The sequence below is a fragment of the Carcharodon carcharias genome, chromosome 25, assembly GCF_017639515.1.
Source record: "Carcharodon carcharias isolate sCarCar2 chromosome 25, sCarCar2.pri, whole genome shotgun sequence".
Classification (NCBI taxonomy): Eukaryota; Metazoa; Chordata; class Chondrichthyes; order Lamniformes; family Lamnidae; genus Carcharodon; species Carcharodon carcharias.
The window spans coordinates 48,189,177-48,203,601 of record NC_054491.1 but is presented as its reverse complement, the minus strand read 5'-3'; the positions used below and the strand labels follow the sequence as shown (position 1 = coordinate 48,203,601).

The window sequence follows — 14,425 nt, the reverse complement described above, 5'->3', positions numbered from 1 at the left end:
GGACAGAGCAACGTGTGATGTAGGCCATTTAGTAGGGCCTTCGGGGGTTATTTGCCACATACTGGTTATATTGGTTCATGGTGCAGCGGTGCATGAACGTGACGAGTTACTCACAGCAGGAAGCAGGGCTGAGGCAGAATGACAAATGCGAGCTCTCCAAAACATCAGTTTGGTTTCTGGGCCACAATGTCAGCAATAAAAGCCTCACAGGGACCACAGAAAACTAGAGCTCTTAGTGAGTTCCCAACCTCATCCTTGATTCCAGGCCTCCAGTGATCTTGGGAATGGTGAACAGCTGGCAAAACTTTTACCAAATCTGGCACAAATCACAGAACCCTCGAGGCATCTACTTAAGTAAGGCCAGGCATGGTGCTGAGACTCACATCAAGAGCAAGCTTTCATCACATCAGGGCAATTCTGCTCTCCAAGGACATTCTGGCCTCCTACACCCAGCCTTGCCCACCAGCAGAACAGCAGATGCTGCTTCGTCCACAGACCTTGGAGCGGTTCTATTCCAGGAACAACTGGATAGACGTTGCTGACTACAATACATCCAGCTGGCTGTTGGACATAGAAACAAGATACACCGTCACAGAAAAGGAAGCTCCTGCAGTCACGTGGGCATGAGAAGTTTTCACACTGTATCATTGGCCTCAGGGTCCCAATCGAAACAGGCCATAAGCCACTGGTCTCATTCCTGGATGAGAAGGAGTTAGCAAACTTGCCTCCCTGAATCCAGCGATTCCACCTGCACCTTGTGAGGTTTGCCTGCGAGACAGTAAACACCCAAGGAAAAAATCAAACACCAGCAGGCACACTTTCCAGGGCCACAGTGGATCTTATGACAAAACAGGATATGAATCTTCCCATGAGCAGGTAGCGTCCTCCCAATTAACAAGGAGATAACTGCCAGAGAACACACGTAAATTCTAACAGATTTGCTAGGAACAAATGCGGGCTGAGGAATGTATCTGCATCTACAATTACTGCCAATGTGGGATGAGTAATGCACCTGCATCTACAATTACTGCCAATGTGGGATGAGTAATGCACCTGCATCTACCAGTACTGCCAATGTGGGATGAGGACAGTACCTGCACCTACCATTACTGCCAATGTGGGATGAGGACAGTACCTGCACCTACAATTACTGCCAATGTGGGATGAGTAATGCACCTGCATCTACCATTACTGCCAATGTGGGATGAGTAATGCACCTGCATCTACCATTACTGCCAATGTGGGATGAGTAATGCACCTGCATCTACAATTACTGCCAATGTGGGATGAGGACTGTACCTGCATCTACCATTACTGCCAATGTGGGATGAGTAATGCACCTGCATCTACCATTACTGCCAATGTGGGATGAGGACAGTACCTGCATCTACAATTACTGCCAATGTGGGATGAGGACAGTACCTGCATCTACAATTACTGCCAACGTGGGATGAGGACAGTACCTGCATCGACAATTACTGCCAATGTGGGATGAGTAATGCACCTGCATCTACAATTACTGCCAATGTGGGATGAGTAATGCACCTGCATCTACCATTACTGCGAATGTGGGATGAGGACAGTACCTGCATCTACAATTACTGCCAATGTGGGATGAGGACAGTACCTGCATCTACAATTACTGCCAATGTGGGATGAGTAATGCACCTGCATCTACAATTACTGCCAATGTGGGATGAGGACTGTACCTGCATCAACCATTACTGCCAATGTGGGATGAGTAATGTACCGGCATCTACCATTACTGCCAATGTGGGATGAGGAATGTGCCTGCATCTACCATTACTGCCAATGTGGGATGAGGAATGTGCCTGCATCTACCATTACTGCCAATGTGGGATGAGTAATGTACCGGCATCTACCATTACTACCAATGTGGGATGAGGAATGTGCCTGCATCTACAATTACTGCCAATGTGGGATGAGTAATGTACCTGCATCTACAATTACTGCCAATGTGGGATGAGTAATGTACCTGCATCTACAATTACTACCAATGTGGGATAAGGAATGTGCCTGCTTCTACCATTACTGCCAATGTGGGATGAGTAATGTACCTGCATCTACAATTACTGCCAATGTGGGATGAGTAATGTACCTGCATCTACAATTACTACCAATGTGGGATAAGGAATGTGCCTGCTTCTACCATTACTGCCAATGCGGGATGAGGAATGTACCTGCTTCTACCATTACTGCCAATGCGGGATGAGGAATGTGCCTGCTTCTACCATTACTGCCAATGTGGGATGAGTAATGTACCTGCATCTACAATTACTGTCAATGTGGGATGAGGAATGTACCTGCATCTACAATTACTGCTAATGTGGGATGAGTAATGTACCAGCATCTACAATTACTGCCAATGTGGGATCAGGAATGTACCTGCAACAACCATTACTGCCAATGTGGGATGAGTAATGTACCGGCATCTACCATTACTGCCAATGTGGGATGAGTAATGTACCTGCATCAACCATTACTGCCAATGTGGGATGAGTAATGTACCGGCATCTACCATTACTGCCAATGTGGGATGAGTAATGTACCTGCATCTACAATTATTGTCAATGTGGGATGAGGAATGTGCCTGCTTCTACCATTACTGCCAATGCGGGATGAGGAATGTACCTGCATCTACAATTACTGCCAATGTGGGATGAGTAATGTACCTGCATCTACAATTACTGCCAATGTGGGATGAGTAATGTACCTGCATCTACAATTACTGCCAATGTGGGATGAGTAATGTGCCTGCTTCTACCATTACGGCCAATGTGGGATGAGTAACGTACCTGAATCTACAATTACTGCCAATGTGGGATGAGTAATGTACCTGCATCTACAATTACTGCCAATGTGGGATGAGGAATGTGCCTGCTTCTACATTACTGCCAATGCGGGATGAGGAATGTACCTGCATCTACAGTTACTGCTAATGTGGGATGAGTAATGTACCAGCATCTACAATTACTGCCAATGTGGGATCAGGAATGTACCTGCATCTACAATTACTGTCAATGTGGGATGAGGAATGTGCCTGCTTCTACCATTACGGCCAATGTGGGATGAGTAACGTACCTGAATCTACAATTACTGCCAATGTGGGATGAGTAATGTACCTGCATCTACAATTACTGCTAATGCCGGATGAGGAATGTGCCTGCATCTACCATTACTGCCAATGTGGGATCAGGAATGTACCTGCATCTACCATTACTGCCAATGTGGGATGAGTAATGTACCTGCATCTACATTTACTGCCAATGTGGGATGAGGACTGTACCTGCATCTACCATTACTGCCAATGTGGGATGAGGAATGTACCTGCATCTACCATTACTGCCAATGTGGGATGAGGACTGTACCTGCATCTACCATTACTGCCAATGTGGGATAAGGAATATACCTGCATCTACCATTACTGCCAATGTGGGATAAGGAGTGTACCTGCATCTACAATTACTGCCAATGTGGGATAAGGAATGTGCCTGCATCTACCATTACTGCCAATGTGGGGTGAGGACTGTACCTGCATCTACCATTACTGCCAATGTGAGATCAGGAATGTACCTGCATCTACCATTACTGCCAATGTGGGATGAGGACTGTACCTGCATCTACATTTACTGGCAATGTGGGATGAGTAATGTACCTACATCTACCATTACTGCCAATGTGGGATGAGTAATGTACCTGCATCTACCATTACTGCCAATGTGGGATGAGGACTGTACCTGCATCTACCATTACTGCCAATGTGGGATGAGGACTGTACCTGCATCTACCATTACTGCCAATGTGGGATAAGGAATGTACCTGCATCTACAATTACTGCCAATGTGGGATAAGGAATGTGTCTGCATCTACCATTACTGCCAATGTGGGATGAGGAACGTGCCTGAATCTACCATTACTGCCAATGAGAGTGGCCACAACAGAGACCAAGCAGTGGCAGCATGACAGTTTCATTTAAACAGCAAAAACACCAGAGATGATCTCCTGGTCTGCACTGAGCAGCTGGTCTTCCCAATTTCCATTCAGGAGATACTTCAAAAAAAATACACCAGTGCCACCTGGCACCACCAAGTGTAGGGCATGGGCCCAACCCGCTGTCTGGTAGCCAGGCATTTCGAGGGTGATTGAGGACATCACAGCAAACTGCCAAGTGTGTGAGCTGTACAGGCAGGGCCAAAGAGGGCCCCTCATCCCCACAGTGTTTCCTACCAGCCACAGGAAAGGCTAGGCATTGACTTATTTGTCTTCAAACGGAAATTGCTCCTGATGGTGGATTATTTTTCCAGATGGGTTGAAGTGAAGCAACCAAATACAACTACCTCAGAGGCAGCCGTTAAGACACTCAAAGAGATGCTCAAGAGCCACGGCATCCTAGACAAGATCGTGCTTCCTGCACTTGACCACCACATCTGGCTTCCAACACCACACCAGCTCAGTATCCAACATCCTATAACAGATACGACAAAAAAGTATTGTAGCAAAGCATTTCCTGCAACCAAAACATATTGATATGCGCCTGCCCTAGTAAGAGTTCTACAGATGTCCATACATCAATAAGACTTTTGGAACAAGAGTCCAAATGTTAAATCTGGAGCTTATCTCACACTCTCAAAGCACCCCACTACGTGAGGTAAGATATTTCCTTTCTCCACAATCTCAGCAGAAAGCTATAAAATGTAATGAAAAAGCAGAAAAGCTGATCATGCGCTGTCATGGCCAATTAGAATCTGAAGAAGAGGCTGCTTTCAGGCTGGGAGCAGAAGACCACAGAACTGGCAGAGAGTGTGAATGCAAGAGCAAGAGGGCGTGCACACTCAGCTGAACCAGGAAGAAGGCCAGTAAAGTCACTGCCTAGCCTTGGTAAGTATTATTTTTGTTGCTTAAAAAACATTTCCTGAGTTACATTACTAGATGGTCTCCTGTTGCCTGAATGGTTCAAATCTCAGAAGAACAAAAGAATATTGAGTGAATGCAGACTCATTGCACAAGAATGGAGAAGGCCAGCTTACCTAATCCTGTAGGAGAAGAAGTAATGGGGCGGGTGCACTGAGCTCAGCTCTGGAAGGAAAGAGGTGGACACCGATATCATGATGTCACCCGTTTGAGCCACACATTTCTCATCATGGATGTACCTGGGAAAGAGAGCACCGTGTTAACGAAACAAGCTGAGAGAGTCAGACACACGATCCAGCAAGGACCCCAATATGACTGTAACAGGGCCGTTTAAACATTGTGGGCATAAGCAGGCATGCATGGGACATGCACTCATACAGTATACACAGGCAGGCAGGCACTCACACTCACACACACACACACACACAAAACCAGATTATCAGGCACAGCAGATGCACAGGCAGACTGAACACAAACACACAAAAGCACAGGCGCAGGGGCACATGCATGAACAAGCAGACAGACAAGTTCAATTAAGGCATTCAAGAGGGAATTGGATTATTACCTGAAAAGGAAGAATGTGCAGGGTTACGGGGGAGAAGGCTGGGGGGGGGTGGTGTGGTGGCAATAAGTGAACTGCACAGGCATGGTGGGTCGAATGGCTTCCTTCTGTGCTGTAACCATTTTGTGATTCTGTGACAGACAGAGACTGATGCATCCACTGACGTGCACACGCAGACACACGCGTGCACACATGCCCAGACACGCGCGCGCCCACATGCCCAGACACGCGCGCGGCCACATGCCCAGACACGCGCGCGGCCACATGCCCAGACACGCGCGCGCCCACATGCCCCGACACGCGCGCGCCCACATGCCCCGACACGCGCGCGCCCACATGCCCCGACACGCGCGCGCCCACATGCCCAGACACGCGCGCGCCCACATGCCCAGACACGCGCGCGCCCACATGCCCAGACACGCGCGCGCCCACATGCCCAGACACGCGCGCGCCCACATGCCCAGACACGCGCGCGCCCACATGCCCAGACACGCGCGCGCCCACATGCCCAGACACGCGCGCGCCCACATGCCCAGACACGCGCGCGCCCACATGCCCAGACACGCGCGCGCCCACATGCCCAGACAGATTCGCATAGACACAGGTGCATATATGCACGGAGGCGCACAAAGACACACTGACCGGAAGATCTGATCACGGATGATGGGATACCGTTCTGATGTAACATTGAGAACAAAGGTGGTAAACCATTCTGTGAATGAGGAGCCTAGAAACAGGAAAATTAACGTTAACCTTTCACCAGCTGACCTTATGTGAAAACCATTAACCCTTCAGTCCCTGACCTTATACTGTAGTGAGTACCATTAACCTTCACACCCTGACCTGACACTGCAGTGAGAACCATTAACCTTCGCACCCTGACCTCAGAGTCATAGAGGTCTACAGCACAGAAAAAAGCTCTTTGACCCATTGAGTCTGCCCTGGTCAAACAAGTACTTATTTTAATCTCATTTTCCAGCACTAGGCCCTTGGCCTTGTATGCCACGGCCTCGCAAGTGCACATCCAAATACTTCTTTAACATTACGAGGGTTTCTGCATCTACCACCCTTTCAGGCAGTGAATTCCAAATTCCCACCACCCTCTGGGTGAAAAAATTCTCCCTCACATCCCCTCTAAACATCCTGCCCCTTACCTTAAATCTATCCCCCTTGGTTATTGATCCCTCCACCAAGGGGAAAAGTTCCTTCCTGTCTACCCTATGCCACTCAATTTTATACACCTCAATCATGTTCCCCCTCAATCTCCTCTGCTCCAGTGAAAATAACCCCAGTCTATCCAATCTCTCCTCATAACTAAAACTCTCCAGTCCAGGCAACATCCTGGTAAATCTCCTCTGCACTCTCTCTAGTGTAATCACATCCTTCCTATAATGCGGATTCTAGAACTGCACGCAATACTCCAGCTGTGGCCTAACTAGCGTTTTACACAGTTCCAGCATAACTTCCCCGCTCTTATATTCTATGCCTCGGCTAATAAAGGCAAGTATCCCATATGCCTTCTTAACCACCTTATTTACCTTAAGGGACAGGTGGACATGCACACCAAGGTCCCTCTGATCCTCGGAACTTCCCAGGGTCCTACCATTCATCATGTATTCCAGTGCCTCGTTTGTCCTGCCCAAGTGCATCACCTCACACTTATCCAGAATAAATTCCATTTGCCACTGATCAGCCCATCTGATCAGCCCGTCTATATCCTCCTGTAATCTAAGGCTAGCCTCCTCACTATTTACCACCCCACCAATTTTCGTGTCATCCACGAACTTACTGATCTACTCTCCTACATTCAAGTTTAAATTGTTTATATATACCACAAATAGCAAAGGACCCAACACCGATCCCTGTGGAACCCCACTGGACACAGGCATCCAGTCACAAAAACATCCCTCAACCATTACCCCCTGCTTCCTGCCACTCAGCCAATTCTGCATCCAATTTGCCAAATTGCCTTGGATCCCATGGGCTCTTACGTTCCTTATTTGTCTCCCATGAGGGACCTTGTCAAAAGCTTTGCTGAAGTCCAAGCAGACTACGTCAAATGCATTGCCCTCATTTACACACCTGGTCGAAAAATTCAATCAACTTGGTCAGACATGACCTCCCCTTAACAAAACCATGCTGACTGTCCTTGATTAATCCCCACCTCTCCAAGTGTAGATTAATTCTGCCCCTCAGAATTGCTTCCAATAGTTTCTCCACCACTGAGATTAGACTGACTGGCCTGTAGTTCTCTGATTTATCCCTTCCTCCCTTCTTGAATAACGGTACCACATTGGCTGTCCTCCAGTCCTCTGGCACCTCTCCTGTGGCCAAAGTGGTATTGAAAATTATTGCCAGCGCCCCTGCTATCTTCTCCCTTGCCTCACTCAACAGCCTGGGATACATTTCATCTGGGCCTGGAGATTTATCTACTTTTAAGCCTGCCAGACCCCTTAGAACCTCCTCCCTTTCTATGCTAATTTCTTTAATTATATCACAGTCCTTCTACCTGATTTCCATACCCATGTCGTACCTCTCACTTGTGAACACCGACACCAAGTATTCATTTAGAACCCTACCTACATCTTCCGGCTCCACACACAAATAACCACTCTGGTCCTTAATGGGGCCTGCTCTTTCCCTAGTTATCCTCTTACTCTAAATGTACTTGTAAAATAACTTTAGATTTTCCTTTATTTTACCTGCCAATGTTTTTCATGCCCGCTTTTTGCTCCCCTAATTTCCTTTTTAAGTTCCCCCCTACACATTCTATACTCCTCTAGGGCTTCTGCTGTTTTGAGCCCTCGGTATCTGCCAAAACCTTTTTTCTCTTTATCCAATCCTGTTCCCTGGATTTGTTGGTCCCGCCCTTTATCTTCACTGGAATATGTTGGTCCTGTACTCTCCCTATTTCCTTCTTGAATGAGTCCCACTGCTCTGATGCAGATTTACCTAAAAGTAGCTGCTCCCAGTCCACTCTGGCCAAATCCTATCTGATCTTACTAAAATCGGCCTTCTCCCAATTTAGAACTCTGATTTCTGGCCCATCCTTGTCCTTTTCCATAACAACCTTGAATCTAACTGAATTACGATCACTATCTGCAAAATGCTCCCCCACTGATACCTCTACCACTTGCCCAGCTTCATTCCCTAAAATTAAGTCCAGGACCACCCCTCTCTTGTAGGACTTTCTACATATTGGCTTAAAAAACTCTCCTCGATGCATTTTAAGAATTCTGCTCCCTCTAAACCTATCACACTATGACTAACCCAGTTAATGTTGGAGAAGTTGAAATTCCCCATTATTACTACCCTATTATTTTTACACTTCTCTGAAATTTGCCTACATATCTGCTTTTCTATTTCTCTCTGACTGTTTGGGGGCCTATGGTATACTCCCAGCAATGTGATTGCTCCTTTTTTGTTTTTAAGTTCTACTCATATGGCTTCATTTGAGGAGCCTTCTAAGATGTCATCCCTCCTTACTGCTATAGTTGATTCCTTGATCAATATTGCAATACCCCCTCCTCTTTTACCTCCTTCCCTGTCTCACCTGAAGACCCTATATCCTTGAATATTGAGCTGCCAATCCTGTCCCTCTCTCAACCATGTCTCTGTGACAGCAATGACATCATACTTCCATGTGTTAATTTGTGCCCTCAACTCATCTGCCTTATTCGTCAGATTCCTTGCATTAAAATAAATACCATCCAACCTTGCCAAGATCCCTTGTGCCTTAACTGGCCTATAATTTCTATGTCTTCCAGACTCACTTGCACTCTCTTCTAATTTTGGCTGTGCATCTCCCCCTGCTGAATTTCCTCTCAGGATCCCACCCCCCTGCCAAGTTAGTTTAAACCCTCCCCAACTACTCATACTCCAGTGAGAACCATGAACCCTTCACTCCCTGACCTTATACTGTAGTGAGAACCATGAACCCTTCACTCCCTGACCTTATACTGTAGTGAGAACCATGAACCCTTCACTCTCTGACCTTATACTGTAGTGAGAACCACAAACCCTTCACTCCCTGACCTTATAATGTAGTGAGAACCATGAACCCTTCACTCCCTGACCTTATGCTGTAGTGAGAACCATGAACCCTTCACTCCGACCTTATACTGTAGTGAGAACCATGAACCCTTCACTCCCTGACCTTATAATGTAGTGAGAACCATGAACCCTTCACTCCCTGACCTTATGCTGTAGTGAGAACCATGAACCCTTCACTCCGACCTTAAACTGTAGTGAGAACCATGAACCCTTCACTCCCTGACCTTATACTGTAGTGAGAAACAACCTATCATTGCAGTGCGAAACATTTAAAATTCACTACTCAACCTTATGTTGTCAGAAGAATGAAGGTGGAGAAGAGCTCTATCAAAAGGAGTCGAAACCACTGGAAGCTCAAAACGTCAGAGAGAGGAAGAAGGCTCCAGGAGACTGATATATTGCTGGAGGCATCGAACTTCTAAAGTTTGAAAGATTAGGCTGTGTGTTGATGCTGCGCTCCATTCAGTGCATTCTGCACTGACACCCACAGCAAGAGTAAAACTCAGGATTAAACCCCAAAACTGAGCAGAAGTCAGAACATCAAGATGGCAAGAAATAATGAACTGAAATTAAAACACAACATAAAGACAGAAAGTGCTGGAAAAACTCAACAGGTCTGTCAGCATCAGCAAAGTGAAAAACAGAGTTAATGTTCTGAGTCAAATGTGGCTCCTCTTCAGACTTATCCGGTGAACAGTCACACTGACTCGAAACGTTAACTCTGTTTCTCTATCCACTAATGCTGTCAGACCTGCTGAGTTTTTCGAAGCTCTTAATGTTTTTATTTCAGATCTCACATACGGACAATATTTTGCAGTTAAACACAACTTCCTGGACAAAGAGCTCAATCAGCCCCTGAGGGAGACAAGGAGAGGGGGACAAAGTGAATAATCAGGCACCAACGATAGGGATGGCCTAATTCCCTGACATCCAATCAACTGCTCATATTTCCACAATATCAGGGAAGTAGAATGCAGTTCCATACCTGTGATGAACATGTCGACTGCTGAGGGATCAGAAGCCATCTGGTCCTGCGAAGGAGAAAACACACCTCACTGTGGGCACTGAGATCAGACAGAAGTTACACAGCAGACACACCTCACTGTGGGCACTGAGATCAGACAGCAACTACACAGCAGACACACCTCACTGTGGGCACTGAGATCAGACAGAAGTTACAAAGCAGACACACCTCACTGTGGGCACTGAGATCAGACAGAAGTTACAAAGCAGAAAAACTTCACTGTGGGCACTGAGATCAGACAGCAACCACACAGCGCACACACCTCACTGTGGGCAATGAGATCAGACAGCAACTACACAGCAGACAAACCTAACTGTGGGCATTGAGATCAGACAGCAACTACACCGCAGACACACCTCATTGTGGGCACTGAGATCAGACAGCAACTACACAGCAGACACACCTCACTGTGGGGAATGAGATCAGACAGCAACAAGACAACAGACACACCTCACTGTGGGCACTGAGATCAGACAGCAACTACACAGCAGACAAACCTAACTGTGGGCACTGAGATCAGACAGCAACGACACCGCAGACACACCTCGCTGTGGGTACTGAGATCAGACAGCAACTACACAGCAGACACACCTCACAGTGGGCACTGAGATAAGACAGCAACTACACAGCAGACACACCTCACTGTGGGCACTGAGATCAGACAGCAACTACACAGCAGACACACCTCACTGTGGGTACTGAGAACAGACAGAAGTTACACAGCAGACACACCTCACTGTGGGCACTGAGATCAGACAGCAACTACACAGCAGACACACCTCACTGTGAGCAATGAGATCAGAAAGCAACTACACAGCAGACACATCTCACTGTGGGCACTGAGATCAGACAGAAGTTACAGAGCAGGCACACCTCACTGTGGGCACTGAGATCAGACAGAGGTTACACAGCAGACACACCTCACTGAGGGGACTGAGATCAGACAGAAGTTACACAGCAGGCACACCTCACTGTGGGCACTGAGATCAGACAGCAACTACACAGCAGACACACCTAACTGTGGGGACAGAGATCAGACAGCAACAACACGGCAGACACACCTCACTGTGGGCAGTGAGATGAGACAGCAACTACACATCAGACACAACTCACTGTGGGCACTGAGATCTGGCAGAAGTTATAGAGCAGACACACCCCACTGTGGGCACTGAGATCAAACAGCAACTATACAGCAGACACACCTCACAGTGGGCAATGAGATAAGACGCAACTACACAGCAGACACACCTCACTGTGGGCACTGAGATCAGACAGAAGTTATACAGCAGACACACCTCACTGTGGGCAGTGAGATCAGACAGAAGTTACACAGCAGACACAACTCACTGTGGGCACTGACATCAGAAAACAACTACACAGGAGTCACTCCTCACTGTGGGAACTGAGATCAGACAGCAACTACACAGCAGACACACCTCACTGTGGGTAGTGAGATGAGACAGCAACTACACATCAGACACAACTCACTGTGGGCACTGAGATCTGGCAGAAGTTATAGAGCAGACACACCTCACTGTGGGCACTGAGATCAAACAGCAACTATACAGCAGACACACCTCACTGTGGGCAATGAGATAAGACGCAACTACACAGCAGACACACCTCACTGTGGGCACTGAGATCAGACAAAAGTTATACAGCAGACACACCTCACTGGGGGCAGTGAGATCAGACAGAAGTTACACAGCAGACACACCTCACTGTGGGCACTGAGATAAGACAGCAACTACACAGCAGACACACCTCACATTGGGCACTAAGATCAGACGGCAACTAAACAGCCGACACACCTCACTGCGGGAACTGAAATCAGACAGAAGTTACACAGCAGACACACCTCACTGTGGGCACTGAGATCAGACAGAAGTTACAAAGCAGGCACACCTCACTGTGGGCACTGAGATCAGACAGAAGTTACATAGCAGATACACCTCACTGTGGGCACTGAGATCAGACAGAAGTACACAGCAGTCACAACCTCACTGTGGGCACTGAGATCAGACAGAAGTTACACAGCAGACACACCTCACTGTGGGCACTGAGATCAGACAGCAACAACACAGCAGACACACCTCACAGTGGGCACTGAGATAAGACAGCAACTACACAGCAGACACACCTCACTGTGGGTACTGGGATCAGAAAGAAGTTACACATCAGACACAACTCACTGTGGGCACTGAGATCTGACAGAAGGTATACAGCAGACACACCTCACTGTGGGCACTGAGATCAAACAGCAACTATACAGCAGACACACCTCACTGTGGGCACTGAGATAAGACTCAACTACACAGCAGACACACCTCACTGTGGGCACTGAGATCAGACAGCAACTACACAGCAGACACACCTCACTGTGGGCACTGAGAGCAGAAAGAAGTTACACAGCAGACACATCTAACTGGGCACTGAGATCAGACAACAACTAAACATCAGACACACCTCACTGTGGGCACTGAGATCAGACAGAAGTTACACAGCAGACACAACTCACTGTGGGCACTGAGATCAGACAGCAACTACACAGCAGACACACCACACTGTGGGCACTGAGATCAGACAGAAGTTACACAGCAGACACACTTCACTGTGGGCACTGAGATCAGACAGCAACTACACAGCAGACACACCTCACATTGGGCACTGAGATCAGACAGAAGTCACACAGCAGACATACCTCACTGTGGGCACTGCAATCAGATAGCAACTACACACCTCACACACCTCATTGTGGGCACTGAGATCAGTCAGAAGTTGCACAGCAGACACACCTCACTGTGGGCACTGAGATCAGACAGAAGTTACACAGCAGACACACCTCACTGTGGGCACTGAGATCAGACAGAAGATACACAGCAGACACACCTCACTGTGGGCACTGACATCAGACGGGAACTACACAGCAGGCACACCTCACTGTGGGCACTGAGATCAGACAACAAATCAACAGCAGACACAGCTCACTCTGGGCACTGAGATCAGAAAGAAGTTACACAGCAGACACACCAAACTGTGGGCACTCAGATCATACAACAACTACACAGCAGACACACCACACTGTGGGCACTGAGATCAGAAAGCAACTACACAGCAGACACAACCTCATTGTGGGCACTGAGATCAGACAGCAACTACACAGCAGACACACCTCACTATGGGCACTGAGATCAGACAGAAGTTACACAGGAGTCATACCTCACTTGGGCACTGAGATCAGACAGCAACTACACGGCAGACACACCTCAGTGTGGGCAGTGATATCAGACAGAAATTACACAGCAGACACAATGCACTGTGGGCAAAGAGATCAGACAGAAGTTACAAAGCAGACACACCTCACTGTGGGCACTGAGATCAGACAGAAAACACAGCAGATACACCTCACTGTGGGCACTGAGATCTAACAGCAACTACACAGCAGACACACCTCACTGTGGGAACTGAGATCAGACAGCATGTAAAAACCAGAAACACCTAACTGTGGGCACTGAGATCAGACAGAAGTTACACAGCAGACACACCTCACTGTGGGCACTGAGATCAGGCAGCAACTACACAGCAGACACACCTCACTGTGGGCACTGAGATCAGACAGCAACTACACAGCAGACACACCTAACTGTGGGGACAGAGATCAGACAGAAGTTATACAGCAGACACACCTCACTGTGGGCACTGACATCAGACAACAACTACACAGGAGTCACTCCTCACTGTGGGAACTGAGATCAGACAGCAACTACACAGCAGACACACCTCACTGTGGGCACTGAGATCAGACAGCAACAACACGGCAGACACACCTCACTGTGGGCAGTGAGATGAGACAG

At 47.7% G+C, this 14,425-nt stretch overlaps 1 protein-coding gene across 1 annotated transcript in view; it reads right to left on the bottom strand.

Moving 5' to 3' along the window:
• The window catches only part of fbxo3 (F-box protein 3), a 245,428-nt gene that overhangs the window by 41,567 nt on the left and 189,436 nt on the right, over window positions 1-14,425 (bottom strand). Inside the window, exons 3-5 of the mRNA XM_041174300.1 lie at window positions 10,533-10,578; window positions 6,137-6,221; window positions 5,049-5,171 (exon numbers count right to left, since the gene is read on the bottom strand). Coding sequence (XP_041030234.1) covers window positions 5,049-5,171; window positions 6,137-6,221; window positions 10,533-10,578 — 254 coding nt within the window. The remainder of the gene's footprint in view (window positions 1-5,048; window positions 5,172-6,136; window positions 6,222-10,532; window positions 10,579-14,425) is intronic.